Source organism: Triturus cristatus, chromosome 3_1 (genome assembly GCF_964204655.1).
Source record: "Triturus cristatus chromosome 3_1, aTriCri1.1, whole genome shotgun sequence".
In the NCBI taxonomy this organism is placed as follows: Eukaryota; Metazoa; Chordata; class Amphibia; order Caudata; family Salamandridae; genus Triturus; species Triturus cristatus.
This window is the reverse complement of record NC_140583.1, coordinates 31,748,335-31,766,007: the sequence shown is the minus strand read 5'-3', so window position 1 is coordinate 31,766,007 and position 17,673 is coordinate 31,748,335. Positions and strand designations below refer to the sequence as shown.

At 43.9% G+C, this 17,673-nt stretch overlaps 1 protein-coding gene across 2 annotated transcripts in view; it reads left to right on the top strand.

Annotated features, from left to right (window-relative positions):
- The window catches only part of CREB3L1 (cAMP responsive element binding protein 3 like 1), a 387,245-nt gene that overhangs the window by 321,039 nt on the left and 48,533 nt on the right, over positions 1-17,673 (top strand). For both annotated transcript variants that reach the window (XM_085646694.1, XM_085646695.1), the window contains exon 8: positions 2,039-2,107. In XM_085646694.1, the coding sequence (XP_085502820.1) occupies positions 2,039-2,107 (69 nt within the window). The remainder of the gene's footprint in view (positions 1-2,038; positions 2,108-17,673) is intronic.

Below are 17,673 nucleotides of genomic sequence, written 5' to 3'. Positions count from 1 at the left end.
TTTTCATCTGGTAATAGACATGTTACTTAATGCCAGAACAAAAAACATTTAGTGTCCCTCTCGTAAATAGGATGCGTGATCGTCCGTTGTACTGAAGAAGGCTGCTAATGCCAGTGATGGGAGTAACTTGAGTAAATATCTGTAGCATAATCACAAGGAATTACCTAAGAATTTAGCAAGATAATGCTTGAATTATGCGTGAAGCGTAATTAAGTATTTAGTGTCAAATCTTTGCCCAAAAATGCCCCATTGCAGCCAAAATGGATGAGAGGATGCACTTTGTGCTAAAAAATAGCGCTAAATGTGACAGAACACGAATAGTAAAGGTGAGCAGCCTTGCGCACTCGCTTAACGTGTTCTTGGGGTAGGAGTTTACCCCAACTCACAACCGGCATTTACTGCTATTTAGTGAAACGTTCACCCTCGTGTCTAAGATGGACACACGGGTGCATTTAGCTCCAAGAAACATCGCGAAGTGCAGCAGAACTCGAAGAGTGAAATGTGTTCTTGTGGTAGGACTTTCCCCCAAACTACTCTTAAGTACATGAGCAGGAGTAATCGGGTATTTGTAGTTAATTCTGTGTCAACGAGTAACGTGCAATTGTTAAAATTACTCCGATTAGTCCGGCGTAATCAAAATTCTGCCCATGTCTAATTGTCTCTTCCGAACCCTGTTGATGTTTTCCCGTTTGGCATTATCTTTACTACTCAAGTTTGAACAATCAGAAATGTGCCTTCTTAGGTAACTGTCTTCAGTTCTCTCGCTATTGATTGTAAGGCTTCTGCTGAACATCTCTTAATGAGAGAGAATGTGGTTTGATTAGCAAGAAACTATGTAGATTCTGAAAAGTAAACAGATATAGGGGTATATGTGCAAGCCCCTATCGCCACCGTGATGTCACTTGTAGTGACGTTGTGGTGGCGATAGGGGCTTTGACTTATTTACAAGGCAGAGTTAAGCCATTGAACGTGCCTTAATACTGCCTTGTATATCTGGTATGAAAGTGGCGGGCAATCGGTGTTGTGGTGGGCGTTCCACCGCAACAACCATTGAGTTTGATGCTGCCCCCTATTTACAAGGATGGCTGAAATATGGGGCAGCGCCATCATTTAGACCGGGGAAAACCAGGTCTTAAATAGGCGAAATGAGTAGTAATGCATTATTTCTCCTGGTTGTTCCTGTTTCTATGTGTGTTTCTCTGTGCGCTGCATTGTGCAGCACACATAGAAACAGCAAAATGCCATTGATTGTTTATGTGCAGGAGGTGTACCTTCCTGCACATAAACAATGAAAAGAATGATGTTTTGCAACTTCTATGTTAAGCAGCACACATAAAAGTTACAAAACGCCATTTAAAGATTTTTTATGTGTAGGGAGGTATCCTTACCTGCAGATAAACAATCTTCCCCCCAACGCAGGCACCCTTGCATTATGGTGCAAGGGTGCCTGTGTTGGCACTAGGCTGCTAAATTTAGCACCAGCGCACAGGGGAAATGCAGGGCTGCACCATATTGTTGTAGATATGGTGAAGCCCAGCGCTTCTGAAGTGGCAGAGTGTGGCGTTAAGCCAAGGAGGCTAACGCCTTGCTCCACAACTTCACTGTAAAAATGCCCCATAGTGTGTAAATTGTGATACATAATATGTATACATATGTGCACAGAGTTTATTTAAAACTATTTTTGGCCATTTAATTCTATTTTATATTTCTAGTAATAGGATTTGTTTTTCATGCATAAGTTGTCATTGTTTAAGTATTTTTTAACCATGTGTGGACATCTAAGACTACCCATCGAAAGGATGAAATCAATAACCCAAGTATAGATACTCTGGGCTTGTCAGACAATTCATGACTAGCTGCAGAAGTGTGTGAGTGACAGAGACATGCAGCCTTGGGGCTGAACCATGGCATGGCCAACCCATCCTTCCGAGGCAGAAAAAAGTAACATTGATGTAAGTGATAGTAACACCTGTTATCAGAGAACTGAGAAATTATATTCGTACTTCTGAGATATACATTTTGCAATATATTTAATTAGGGTGGAAACCTACACATCAGAAAACAGCGAGCTGTGGAAGAAAGTAGAGACCCTGGAGAACGCAAACAGGTGGGTAACGTGTATGGGGAGCATGTGTGGGGAACGTATTGTATTGTATTGTATACAGTATTGGTAGAGAGCAACAAACACCCTACGGGTACCTTGGCGCTAAAGATACGTGAACACAGACCAACACAAAACAGGAGAAAAGAAAATATAATAAAGCCTAGGAAAGAGCGGTACTCGGTAGTGGCAGGATCAGTTTCTAGGAAACAGCCATGTTTTGCTCCTTTTCCTAAACAGGGACAAGGTACTGCACTGTCTGATTGCAGGTGGAAGCTTATTCCAGAGTTTTGTGGCAGCATAGCTAAAAGATCTTCCTCCCAGTCTGGCCCTATAAACTCTGGGTACTTTTGCCAGACAGGCAGAAGATGAACGGAGACTACGGACAGGAGTGTAACAGGCCAGTTTCTTCTGCAGTGGCTTGGGGCCCAGTCCATGTAGCGCCTGAACCCAATGCAACGGGATTTCAAAAATATCCTTTGCTGCACAGGGAGCCAATGTAGCTCGGCCAGGCACGTCGGAGCAGAAGAGCTACGTAGTCTGGACAGAACTAATTTTGCTGCTGTATTCTGAATACGTTGTAGTCTCTGGATTAAATATTTAGGAGATTCCAACAATAAGGCGTTACAGTAGTCAAGTCTACTTAAGATAGCGCCTTGAACGATCAATGCTCTGGCTGAGACTGGGAGACGTGTGTGGGGAACGTGTGTGGGAGAAATGTGTGGGGAACGTGTGTGGAAAGGGATTGGAGGGAGCTGGACCTGCCTGGAGTACTCTGTGCTGAGGGGGGGAGTGGATTTCACAGAGCAGGGCGCGTGAATCCTTGAGGGGACGCTTGAGGGGCAAGGGATGATGGCATCTTCTTTAAAATTGATCTTCAGTGATTAGAAATACAACTGAATACTAAGGACCTGACTTAGAGTTTGGTGGATGGGTACTTCATCATCAACGTGACGGATATCACAAATACCAGACGATAGAAGGCACTTGGGATAAGGTGGATGGGATACCACCACACTTGTGACGGCGCAATGCAGCCGCCGAACTCTAAATCAGGCCCGTAGTCTCAAATCCCACATCATATTCCAGTGATGTGCCTCAACCAGGAATGCCTGGTTGGGCGATAGAGTATATACAAGTGATCACAGATTCTAGAATGACCCATAATTTATTAACGTTCAATTAGTCTTTTTTCAGGATATGTCTTTGTGTGATGGTATCTGGTTTGGTTTTAGATTCTACAATGTTTTTCATTGTTTAAGATTTTATTTAGTTACTATGAAACATCATAAAAACTAAGAATGCTTCTACAAATGGGCAGTTTGATCACAATTCTGATATGTGCAAAGAAAATTAAAGATCTTCACCCACACGTGAATCACCCAGGCATCTAAATCGTGGCACAGAGGAAGTCTTTGATCCACTTCGAACTTTATCTTCCCATTGTTGACGAACATAGGTATTAAGCCCAAATATTTCCAGCTGTGAAAATAATCTAAACCACGTAGAACATTATTCATGCACCTACTCTAACCACTTCGGCACCTAGGGCCGGATTCCACCAGTCCTATTCAGAGTAATCCCTTAATAAACTCCATATGTGTTGTAATCTCTTCATACGAAATATCAATGCAGCATGTACGTCCATGTTCTGCTTGCACCAGAAGTTGTCTCATATCCAGTACGCCGCCGTTTGTAGGTGGTACTTCCAACCATCCTATCACCACCCTTGATTCTGCTGATAATATCTCAGGAATCGCTGAGTGTGCTGACCCTCGATGGTGCTGCTGATATCTCAGGAATCTTTCAGCGTGCTGATGCTTGATGGTGCTGCTGATATCTCATGAATCACTGAGTGTGCTGACCCTTGATGGTGCTGCTGATATCTCATGAATCACTGAGTGTGCTGACCCTTGATGGTGCTGCTGATATCTCATGAATCAGTGAGTGTGCTGACCCTCGATGGTGCTGCTGATATCTCAGGAATCAGTGAGTGTGCTGACCCTCGATGGTGCTGCTGATATCTCAGGAATCTTTCAGCGTGCTGATGCTTGATGGTGCTGCTGATATCTCAGGAATCAGTGAGTGTGCTGACCCTCGATGGTGCTGCTGATATCTCAGGAATCAGTGAGTGTGCTGACCCTCGATGGTGCTGCTGATATCTCAGGAATCTTTCAGCGTGCTGATGCTTGATGGTGCTGCTGATATCTCATGAATCACTGAGTGTGCTGACCCTTGATGGTGCTGCTGATATCTCATGAATCACTGAGTGTGCTGACCCTTGATGGTGCTGCTGATATCTCATGAATCAGTGAGTGTGCTGACCCTCGATGGTGCTGCTGATATCTCAGGAATCTTTCAGCGTGCTGATGCTTGATGGTGCTGCTGATATCTCATGAATCAGTGAGCGTGCTGACCCTCGATGGTGCTGCTGATATCTCAGGAATCTTTCAGCGTGCTGATGCTTGATGGTGCTGCTGATATCTCAGGAATCAGTGAGTGTGCTGACCCTTGATGGTGCTGCTGATATCTCATGAATCACTGAGTGTGCTGACCCTTGATGGTGCTGATATCTCATGAATCACTGAGGGCCCGATTCACAAAAGTAATCTGAGACAAAATCCTAACTTTACGACTTTTGGTATTCACAAAATGTATTTAGGAGTACTAAAGTTAGGATTGCTAACGTTAGTACTCGTAAATGTGTTTTGTGAATATCGAAAGTCTTAAAGTTAGGATTTTGTCTCAGATTACTTTTGTGAATCGGGCCCTGAGTGTGGTGACACTTGGTTGTGCTGCTGATATCTTGGGTATCACTGATTGTGGTGACCCTTGGTTATGCTGCTGATTTTGTAGGAATCACTGAGTGTGGTGACCCCTGGTTGTCCTACTTCTATCTCAGGAATTGGTTGTGCCGCTGATATCTCAGGAATCACTGATTATTTTGACCCTTGTTTGTGCTACTGATATTTCAGGAATCAATGATTGTGGTGAACTTTGGTTGTGCTGTTGATATGTCAGGAATCACTGATTGTGGTGACCCATGATCGTGCTGCTGATATCTCAGGCATCACTAAGTGTGGTGACCCTTGATTGTGAAGCTAATATATCAGGAATCGCTGATTGTAGTGACCCTCAGTCATGCTGTCAATATATCAGGAATTATTGATTGTGGTCATCCTTGATTGTGCTGCTGATATCTCAGAAATCAGTGATTGTGGTGAAACTTGGTTGTCCTGGTAATATCTCATAATCACTGATTTAGGTGGTCCTGGCTTGTCCTGCCGATATTTCAGGAATCACCGATTGTGGTGACCCTTGATTGTGCTGTTGATATCTTGGGAATCACTGACTGTGGTGACCCTTGGTTGTGCTGCTGATATCTCAGGAATCACTTTTTATAGTGATCTTTGGTTGTGCTCTTGATACCGCAGGAATCTCTGACTGTGATGACCCATGATCCTGCTGCTGATATTTCAGGACGCCCTGAGTGTGGTGACCCTGTGTTGTGCTGCTGATATCTTAGGAATCACTGATTGTGTTCATCCTTGGTTGTGCTGTCAGTACATCAGGATTCACTGACTGTGGTGACCCATGATCCTGCTACTGATATCTCTGGAATCCCTGAGTGTGGCGACCCTTGATTTATTGTTGGTATCTCAGGAAAAATTGATTGTGTTCATCCTTGGTTGTGCCACTGATATGTTGGGAAACACTGATTATGGTAACCCTTGGTTGTGCTGCTGATATTTCATGAATCACTGATTACGGTGATCTTTGGTTGTGCTGTTGATACCTCAGGAATCACTGACTGTGGTGACCCGCTGATATCTTGGGAATCACTGACTGTGTTCTTCCCTGGTTGTGCTACTGGTATGTTGGGAAACACTGATTATGGTGACTCTTGGTTGTGCTACTGATAGCTCAAGAATCACTGATTGTGGAGACCCTAGGCTGTGCTGTTGATATTTCAGGAATCACTGATTACGGTGATCTTTGTTTGTGCTGTTGATACCTCAGGAATCACTGACTGTGGTGACCCATGATCCTGCTGCTGTTCTTGGGAATCACTGATCGTGGTGTCCCTTGATTGTGCTGCGATAACTCAGGAATCACTGATTGTGTTCTTCCTTGGTTGTGCTGCTGATATCTCAGGAATCACTGATTGTGTGCAAGGTCACACTCTTCCTATTGTACTAGGCCAAGGACTTGAAGTTATTGGGGTTGTTACTTTGAACTTGAGGGGGTCATGTACAGCAAGACACAATAGAAACCTAGCCACATCTTTGGAGCGGTAAACAACATTTACCACAAATCTTTTTCCCCGCAGGGAATTACAGCGTGGTCGTTACAACGTCCGCATTTTAATTCCGCATACCATTACTCCGCAAGTCGGAACAACGACTTGCGGAGGGGGGAGAAAGTGTTGGATTTAAAATCCAACACCTTCCCTAATGTCCGCGCAAACTGGAGTTGGAATAGTAAATTAGACTATTCCAACATCCAGCGCCCCCCACCCCGCAAGTCATTGTTACGACTTGCGGGGTAATGGTATGAGGAATTACAACGCGGTCGTTGTAACGACCACGTTGTAATTCCCTGCGGGGAAAAAGACTGCGGGATTACGAGCCATATTCCTTTGGAACCCACTCGATGGGTGGTGAGGGGAGGGCTTGAGTGAGGGAACATGGTAAAAGGCAGTGCCTTAACTGGGTAGGCACTGTCATGAACTCAGTATCTGCACTTCTTTAACTTTGATGTGAGAGTACGAGCACTTCTCTGCAGCAAACAGGCACTCTGAGACAAGGAGTACCTGCACTTCTATATTTACCTTTCAAGCAATGGTCACAGGCATCCATACCTGGCAGTCGGGCAGGGACCAAGTTGCACCATCACACAGAGAAACATGGAAGAAGACATCATAGTAAGAGATGGAAAAAACTAGATGTGGAGATCAAAAAATTAGGAGCTTTGTAGGAGAAAAGGAGAAGGTGGGATGATGGTTGAGCTGTGACCAAAAACTCTGGATTTTAGCCCTTCAATGAACAACTGAGTATGATACTTAGAAGAGAAACCACCACAGTCCTAGCCGAGTCTTGGACTCATTGACTCATAGTTATATGGGAGTCAGAGTTTGCCTGGGAAGATTGTTTTGCAAATAACTTTGGCAATGTTTGACAATTCTTCAGGAAACTCCCCAGAAAAAGTTCATCCACCTTAACTCCTTCCCGGGAAGTTTCAGGGTGATCTGTCAAGTGGGGGCAGGGACAAAGAGGGGTCCCAAAACACTTTGCTCCATGCAATTTCCAAAAGGAAAATTAGACAAAAATAAATAATACACTTTTGGGAATCAGGATTTTCATTGAGTGAGTAAATGAGTGAGTGAGTGAGTGAGTATAAAAACATATCTGGTGAATACTGCAAACCAACACTTTGTCGGAAATTTCCAAAACTGATTTTATTTTTAGCTAAAAACTTCAGCAGAAAATAACATTTATCACCAAGCCAGAAATGCACGGTTTCTGTATATGTAATGTAAGCCCCCCCCTTTAACATCCACAAAACTAAGAACTCATGAAACCATCAGTGAGGCTGCCTAGATGCACTCACTCATGGCCTAATAACAAAGAGCTTTTGCACTCGTGGCAGAGTCTCCGCAATGAGAAAATACAGTGCGAAGATTCTGCCTCCAAGTGCAGAGACTTCTGCACGAATGCGGAGATTCCACCATGAGTATAGAGGATCCGCTATGAGTGCAGATATTCCACCGCAAGTGCAGAGACTTCCGCAAGAATACAGAAATTCCACCACGAGTATAGAGGCTCCGCTGTGTGTGTGGAGATTTTGCCGCAAGAGCAGAGACTGCCACACGAAGATTCCACCACGAGTATAGAGGCTCCGCTGCGAGTGCGGAGATTCTGCCGCAAGTGGAGAAACTTCCCCATGAATGCGTAGATTCCACCATGAGTATAAAGGTTCTGCTGTGAGTGCAGAGATTCCGCTGCAAGTGCAGAGAGTTCCGCACAAATGAGGAGATTCCACCACGAGTATAGAGGCTCCGCTGTGAGTGTGGAGATTCCACCGCAAGTGCAGAAACCTCCACACGAATGCGGAGATTCCATCACGAGTATAGAGGCTCTACTGTGAGTGCGGAGATTCCGCCAGAAGTGCAGAGACTTCAGCAAGAATGCGGAGATTCCACCATGAGTATAGAGGCTCCGCTGTGAGTGTGGAGATTCCGCCCGACTCCAGGAGCCTCCGCTAGGAGTGATGAGACTCTTTGTGAATCGGGCTCTCAATGTTGCAGGTGCTCGCACACTCACACACTCACTCAGTGATGCACTCTCTCTTGTGCTCTTACCCTTCTGCTCCCTCATACTGCTCACTCCACACGTGTCCCCCGACACTGCTCAGCGTGTCTTTGGTTTTGTGTTGTGAATTATGTTGATCGTGGTCAGCTTACGCGGGGGTGTACCTACCCTTGGTGCAAAAGGCTCAGTGGTACCGATGCCCAGAGCCATGAGGAGGGTGTCATTGAATCCTGAAAATCGTTGTATTTACTACCCCAACACCAGTCAAAGGGGCTATTTTCCTTGTTTGCACCAGGGCCCATGGCATCCATGCTGCATTACTGAGCTTACTGTAAGAGTAGACAGTGACTCAGACCTGTCCGTCTGCGCCAGGGTTTATCTCTGCCTCGCTGGGGTTTCACGCTCTCTTAGATCTGAATCCTGCAACTGTGGAAGTGCAGAAGAGCTCTTCTCCTTCTTCCACCAGATGCACATCTTCCGATCACCCTCGCAGTAATCACTTCACAACTAAATTATCGCAACTACACTTACAGGATCATTCATTCACTCACTTAACTCACTTTTGCATACTCACTCACTCAAGTTTACTCACTCTCATCCATTCATTCATTTGCCTCCAACTTTTGTTCCTACCCTTTCACTAATTCACTCACTCACTCGCTCCTTCACATTCATACTCACACATGTACTTACTCCTGCTTGCGCACTTGCTCACTCAATGACTCATAGTCTCTGACTCAGTCATGTTTGCTTGCAAACTCATTCTTGTTTGCTCACTCACTCGCACGCTCACTTATTCTTGCTTTTTTACTCACAGAGCACCGCGAAGCAGCTAGCACTCCATGGGGGATTTGCGCTTTATAAATCCTAATTGATTGATTGACCTACCCCCTCGCTGACCTACTAGTTCATTAACTCACATGCTCACTCACAAACTCATGTGCTCACTCTTGTTTCCTCAGTCTTCCACTGTCCTGTTCACTCACACAGTGACTCTTGTCAGCTCTTGAGCTCCCTCACTCTAGCCCTCGTTCACTCACCTGGTTCTTGGACGCGGAAGGGTCCCTGAAGCAGCCTCCTCTGGATTGGAAACTGGGCCTCCTTCCACCGCTGTCTCCGCTCTGGTGTGGAGAGAGAGCCTTCTCTTGTCCTTTACTCCTTGCTTCCGCCCTCCCCCTCTTCTTTCCTCCCTCCATCGTCCCTCACACTTCCTTCACCCCCCCTCCCCTCCACTTTACCTTCTGTACTTTCCTTCTCCTTTATTTCTCATTGTCTTTTACCTCTTCCTTTTTGTAACTTCCTATCTCTCCAATTATGTATTCTTGCGTTATTCTTTTCCTCGCCTCTTTTTCTTGTTTTTCTCTTTCGTTCTCTTGTTTCTCTTTTTATGCATATCTATTTGCTTTTGTTTACTTTTTCTTTGCCTTTCTTCTCTTTGCTTCTCGATTTCTTCGTATTTCTCGTCTTCGATCGTTTCTTTCTCTGCTCTCTCTTTCTTTCCTCTCTGGTTGTGTTTGCCTGCCAGTTCTTCAGTAGCGGGAACGGTGGGGGTGGGGGTGTGTGATGCAGAGGGGGAGGGCCAAGGTGCATTAGAGTCCATGCTGGAAAAGCAGGGTCACATGGAGATCAGGTTTGATACAATTTCTAAATTACATCAGTTACACATAATGGGAGGCTGCTGCCACCTGCTGGACAATATATAAATGGCAGGCCCTTCGTGCCTCTTCGTTGATTTCAGGGAGTCCTGCTTTTTTTGTTCATAGGGTGTACCTACAATCTCATTTCTTAACCTTGTGTTTTAAATGTCTGCTTTAAATTTAATTAAATTTTTTTTTTTTGGAGTTTAGAATGCTTTATTGAGATAGTAAACAAAGTAGAACATCAGTACATAGTCATGTAGCAAGAAAGATACAAATAAAATATAAATGTGACTATAAGACAAAAAAAACCCTCGAAAGGTGAAACCTGTACAAAGAGTAAATGCATTTTAACATTTTTAAGTATAAGAGAAAAGTGATGTCATTTGAGATGTCATCAGTGATGTCATGAGTGATGTCACTGACCATGTCATGAGTGATGTAATATGTGACGTCATCAGCAGTGGATTGCGGGCGCGCGAGTTATAGTTAGCTGAACTAACTATAACGGGGGAATTTCATTGGTTTTTTACGAGTAAAATGTCCAGCTAGCTATAACATGTGAAACCTATGGTTTTTTCAGTGAATTTGTAAGGTTTTTTAAATGCTATTTCCTAACTATAACGTGTGTGAAACCTATGGTTTTTTCAGTGAATTTGCAAGGTTTTTTAAATGCTAATTCCTAACTATAACGTGTGTGAAACCTATGGTTTTTTCAGTGAATTTCAAAGGTTTTTTAAATGCTAATTTTAGAATTATTTAATATATTTTTTATATATTTCTTTTACAAAACTTTCCCTATGTATACATTTATAAATTATCTGTATCCTTTAATTTGTTGTGGCTCATTTTTTTTTTACTTTGAATTTGGATAAAGTTGAACAGCATAGTTAATATCTTCTATTAACTTATGTCCACTTTATTTCTTTCTTTTTTTTTCTATAAATTTTTAGGGTGCGCGCACAGAGCGCGCACCTAGTACGTTTGCGAACGTTTTTCATGTACGCATGCGTACGTTATCTACGTACGCATACATACGTTTTAGTGCGCGCTCGCAGCGCGCACCTAGTACGCATGCGTACGTTTTTTGTGTACGCATACGTACGTTATATACGTACGTATACGTACGTTTTAGTACGCGCTCGCAGCGCGCACCCAGTACGCATGCGTACATATGTTTGCGTGCGTCGTACGTGCTCCGCACGCTACACTCGCGCATACGCGCAGAGTACGCGCGCTGACGTTCGCGCATGCGCGCGTGCTGCGTATGCGCGTTACGTACGTGAATAATACTTATGCGCATGCGCACATACGCGTTTGCGCATGCGTAATTGCACCGTGCGCGCTCTGAGCTTGCTCCGTGCGCGCACCTCGGGTTATGTGATTAATAAAACAACACTTTTAATTGGTTTTCATTACTTTCAGCTTCAGATTGTTTCAACACCACACCCAATCCCCTCATGGCAAGTCATGTGATCAAGAAACATCACTTTTCATTGGTTCAAAGTACTTTCAGTTCCAGATTCTTCCAAAACTACACCCACTCCCCTCATTATTAGTTCTGATTCCCTTGGAGAAGGAGCTACTCTGTTTTTGTGAGACAATGGCAGAGCACCAGCCACCTTCTGAGAGTGAGCAGGACACTCTTGAGAGACAGAGGCAGAGGAAGTAGAAAGACTCCTTTATATGGCAGTTTTTCACTTTTCCTGAGGGACAAAAGAAGGTGAATGCACCAAAGGTCACCTGCATACTTTGTCACCGCACCTTGTCACGTGGGAATGCTAATAAGAAGTACTCTTTTAGTATTCATACAATGTTGAGGCACGTTGAGAAAATGCATCCTGTGACTTTTCGTCAAGCTTCTGGAGCAAACCCTCCACCTGCTCAGCCGACGACATCTGCAGTAGCTCAGCCAAGCACATCTTTGGCAGCTCAGCCGAGCACTTCTTCTGCGATGGTGCCTTCACTTTCTTACACACCTCTGGATATTCGTCCTTGTTTTGGGAGGATGAGTACACGTTGCATGGATTGTGCTACTCTTATTACTATGGGTGAGAGCAGTGTTGATCTCATTCAGAGAAAATTTGAGGAGCACCCTTGCACTAGGCCATAGTTTTGTTATTTATTTTTTTCGTTTTTCTCTTCCTCTGTCCCTACATTAACTCAAGGCCTCTTTTTAGAGCCACCTAAAATCTAAACACAAAAACTTGTTTTTTGAATCTAATTGTCAATTTTTTTTTGGGGTGCGGGCACCCTGCGCGCACCCAATGACGTTTTTTTAAAAAAAAAATCATTTTTTTCTACTTTAGTAAACCTTCAGGGACTCCCTGACAAAGAGAGGGGAGTGGCAAAGTAATTAAAAAAAAGATGGTGTACATTTCACAGATGAAGGGAAGAGAGTCTTCCTATTAAACTTTAAACTCTGCATCAGTACTTACGTATAGGTACCCTAAACCTATCAAAAAAGATAATAGCTCATTTTAGTGCTGCGTTTGAATTGGCTGTATTTACAAGGAGAGGAAAAGACACACAGAGTGGCATATCCTCTCCTTGTAAATATGGAGGAGCACCCTGCGCCACTAGTACGTCAAGAAAAGTGACGAAGTGGTGGCGCAGGTGGCTTGTACATCTGCCCCAGAGATGTTAAGGAAGTTAAGGGTAAAACAGACAAAAAGAGAGTGACAGATACAGAGACAGAAAGCAAACAACTGAGAAGGAGTAAGGCAGAGAGCTGTACATCTCTCTCCTCTCACCACGACCAGTAAATGGCAATGTTTCCCTCTCTTTTTTCACACATATACATGCTAATGTAAAATCACAGTCCTTCCCACATTTTTTCAAATGGAATCACACATTTCTATTGGTTGCAACTTTCAACCCCTTTCCAAATCATCCCTTCCCCCAACATGACTTCTGCCTGCTACCATAGCAACAGGTCATGGAACACTGGTGTGAGCAGAGAGGTCAGAAGTTCAGCACACAATGTTTCAAATCCAAACAGCAAGAGTGCTTGACTTTTCAAACCTAACAGCAAATCCAAAGTAATGTTCAGTGGGAACACATTTTTCTGTACCAATCCAAAACATGCTTTTAAAAATGTAAACATACAGCCTACTTTTAACTGTAAAATGGTTTGAATCAGCCAATGAGTTCTTTTTATTAAAACAAAGTATGTATGCCTCCATTTTTCAACTGTCTTTCTTTTCATATTGCCATTCTACTGAAAGACACCTCCTGAGTGCATCCTGTTCTCCTTGAAAGATGTTCATAGTGTGGATTGTAGGTCATAGCTATGTCTTCTGGAGTGAAAAATTTGCAGAAAAAAGAGGCATTGTAAAAGATCTTGCTTTGCCAAATGTAGACATTAAATGGATTGGTCAGAGAGGATTAAAGTGGCACCAATTAATGCCTTTGGTGAAAACCTTTCTACCTCTCCCACAGCCTAACCTTATTATTGTGCACTGTGGTGGAAATGACCTAGGCACTTTAACTGGGGTAGGTCTGGAAATGCTTATTAAGGACACCTTTCTGCAATTGATGTCACTTTTTCCACAAACTGCCTTTGTATATTCTAATATATGCCAAAGGCAAAAGTGGAACTGGTCCAACCAATTTTGTCCGCAGATTGACAAAGCAAGAAAGCACGTCAATAAGTCTGTTTCTGCTTTCCTCAGAGACTATGGTATGGGTTCTATATACCACAACAACTTGCGTTACAACATGCAAGACATTTATAGAGGAGACGGTGTACATTTCAATGATGAAGGGAACAGAGTCTTCCGCTTGAACTTTAGACTCTGCATCGGTACTTACTTGTAGGTACCGAAAAACACTCAATAAACACAAGGGCTCTTTTTAGAGCCACCTTATATCTAAACACTTAAACTTGATTTTTATTTCTATTTTTTTTAATGTTTTTTTTCGGGTGCGCGCAGAGAGCGCGCACCTTGCGATGTTTTAAAAAAAAATTAAAATCATTTTTTTTGCCCTTCGTGGTCCTACTGTGACCCCCTGACAATGGCTTGGGGGTCAAGAACTCCCTACTCTGCCCCCTATTCACGTTCTCCACCTTTCCTTTTCAGTGCGACAGACAAAATGGCGGACGACACTTCCTGATTTCGACCGATTCGAATGTTTACTGACATCTAACAACCAATCAGAATTACGCTCGCGCACGGCAGGGTGCGCGCACAGGGCTTGCACAGTGCACGCACCCTGCGCGCGTATAGATATTGATATGTTTTTAAATGCTATTTTCTCAGAAAATACTGAACAGATTTACACCAGACCTGCAAAAGGCACTTCCTTGACCTACCTCTCTGTCAAATTTCAAGTAATTCTGTTCAGCCGTTCGGGCTGTAGCTGCGACTAAATGTCCTATGGAAAAATGCTTGGGGAAAATGCGTTTTGGACCCCCTTTTTTCTCGGCCCCCGCTTGACGAATCACCCCGAGACTTTCAGGGTAGGAGCTGAGCGGAGCGCCCCATTAGTTTTGAAAATTTTGCGAGGATTCGTCAACCGGCGCCAAAGTTATTCAAAATAGAATTTTGAGATTTCCTATGGAAACACGGTCCTAACTATAACTATCTACTGGCGACCGCCAGTAGATAATATATATACATATATATATATATATATATCTATATATATATATATATATATATATATAGAGTGCCCACCTAGGCAAAGACGCACTCGACATCCGCAGCACAAGACCTTTACATCAGTCATGTGACTTTGTGAGTTTAAAAGGTGCACTCACACGCACAGGACATTGTTTATTTCTCCTCCTGTGAACAATGCAGCATGGCTGCCAAAACGCGTAAGGATAATGGAGAACTCTTGCGCTACTTACCTGTGAATAAACGCATCTGACTCCGGTATTGAGCCTCGCAGTTTTTCCTAGATGTTAAATTGATGGACGCCTCCGTGTCCATTGTTAACGAGGCTGCCCCTCAGGGTTGGTGGCTCCTGAGGCGGAGGGTGTTTTTTTGGTATGTGAGTCTGGAGCATGACCCACTCGACGCTGCATACCCAACCTGGGAGATGCTAATGTAGTGAATTTGCAGCACTAGAGGAAGGGATTCGGTATGGGGAATTCCCTGTGCTGATCGTGCCGGAGCTGAGCGTTGACACAGGCTATCTGTAATATCGAGCATCAGCAAATAAGATAACCATCACCGGACTGGTAATATGAACCCACATTGTACTTTGCCTACACCTTGAATTAAATCCTTTCTACTCGATGTGTACTGGAACGCATTGGAAATCCAGTTGATAAATCTGACTACGAGTGTGAGGCATTGTGGGAAATGAATGCTACAACATCATTCATGTGACTTTGTGAGTTTAAAAGGTGCGCTTACACGCACAGGACATTGTTTATTTCTCCTCCTGTGATCAAGGCAGCATGGCTGCCGAAACGCGTAAGGATAATGGAGAACTCTTGCGCTACCTTACCTGTGAATAAACGCATCTGACTCCTGTGGAAATATGGATTTTTCTGATCAGTTATGTCCCCTATCTTGGACCCCAACGGTTCCATGTATGAGTCACAAGTACATGTATGTTCCCTCCAGTTCTAGTTATGAAGACGCAAACACATGTGCGTCCACCGCCAACATGTCCTCTGTCAGATCCGCCATGAATAGGCCGGATATTCCATTCTTAAGTATGAAAGGCCACCGGCTTTATATGGTTCACTTATGACATTTTACAGTCCAGGCAAGTAGGCCCTGATTCTGTCATCGAACTCTTCTTGCCTTCTGCCTCTGAAAGCTCCAGTCTGAGCCTGCATCCGTGACCATGAACTTTGTCTCATTCTCTGCGCGGCTCACGAAGCCTGACATCAGCCTATTCTCTGCCAAGAACTGTATTTCACCTTCGAGTTATCTGCTTCGCCCCTCAGCCGATGCATTCCTGTCTAGTAGTTTAAGTAAACATTCCTTTCAGCTACCGAGCAATGGCTCGGCTTCTCTGTCTTTATGCAAGTAATTCATAGTCCTGTTACCATGGAATATTCCTACCCCCTCGCGTTTAGTGTAGACACTTAGACGCTTGTACACGCACGCACGGTCAGTATAGAATAGATTCTGTCCGAGAGTCCTTCTTTTGTGGATAACATAGTTCTTTAAACATAGGATGTTAGATATGATTTGGGATTAGGTTGACTTGACCCCCCAGACTTTTCGTCTCCACATGTAGAGCTAAATGTCAAGTCCCCTTCACCCCCTAGTTGCACGTCAATCACACGTCATGCTGCTGCGCGCGCATCTATGCCAAGTATTATCTTATAGATCCACCTATATATGACATCATAACCAATTATGTTCCTTTTTACTCCTTATTACACCCATTTTTCGGTTACGCATGTGAATCGTTATTTTCCTTATCAATTGTTACGCCTACTGCATTCGCTTCATTGTAATGTATGTACTATAAAAGTCATTTCTTGTCAATAAAGTATGTACTTCACTTCCTGAACCTCCGTGGTGATGGAACTTGGAGCAACCGATTAAAATCGTTCATTGGAATAAAGCCCATTCCGAACCTCTGATACCACGGATTCTGCCTCTCATTTTACTGAGCTATTTTATTATGTTTCCGTATCAAATTAAGTCCCGGTAATGAATTTTATTTACCACATGAATGGCGCCCGAATAGGGACACTTTCTCATCTCACGCGCCGGCGGTGAGTTGCAGGCCCGGTCTCCTGCCACAGCTGGACGGACAATAACGCGTACCAGCAGGATTTCCTGTATCTCCCTCCGGTCAAGCGGGGGCGACTGAGGCTGCGATCAACACCCAGACGAGGCGGTGAGAAGTGCGAAGTATCCCGACCAGAGCCTAGCTGAGAGAGCAAGATCCGAGGTATACAGAGGCCCACCAGTTCGAAGTCGAGTCCAGTTTCCGACGAGTCGAGTCGAGTCCAGTCCGGTCCAAGTTCAGTTTCCGAGGCCTTCCGTTTCCGAAGCTACCCGGTGAGTACCATTGCTGGGGAGGCATTTCTGACGTGCACATAGGTTGTGCCGGTCAAGACGGGTTTGGGTACACAAATCCGGTCTGCACTGTTTTAGCAGTGTATATGTACTGTTTAGCAGTATATCAAGTATTCCGAAGTATCTAGTTATTGTCAAAGAATTATGCTTGGTGATTAGTTATGCAGACGATCATCATTGTTGGTTATTTTAAAGGTTAAAAAAATGTTTAATGTCTAATGTTTAATGTGTTAAACGTCCTGCATATTGTGGTATGAATGGTTGTTCATTATTGTGCTTTTGTACTAAGTGTGTTCAAGATTAAGTATCAGATCAGTTCTCAATATGCCGCTCTTTTCGAAACTAAGACAGATCACTACAAGAAAAGGGGTACTCGAAGAAGCCGTTCCTATTCCTCCTAGGGACACTCCAGGGTACTTCATGTATCATAAACATGGCTTAGACGCTATATTATTTCTTGATTTATGGGTAGACTACACCAAGGAATTACCAGAAAGTCAGAGGTGGCCCACAGCGGGGACCTGGGATGCAGAGTGCATCATGAAAGTCGAGGAAGAGTTATGGAAAAGGAAAGTCAGACAGTCACAGAAAGATGCCGTTGAGTTATGGCGTAAAGAATCTCATAG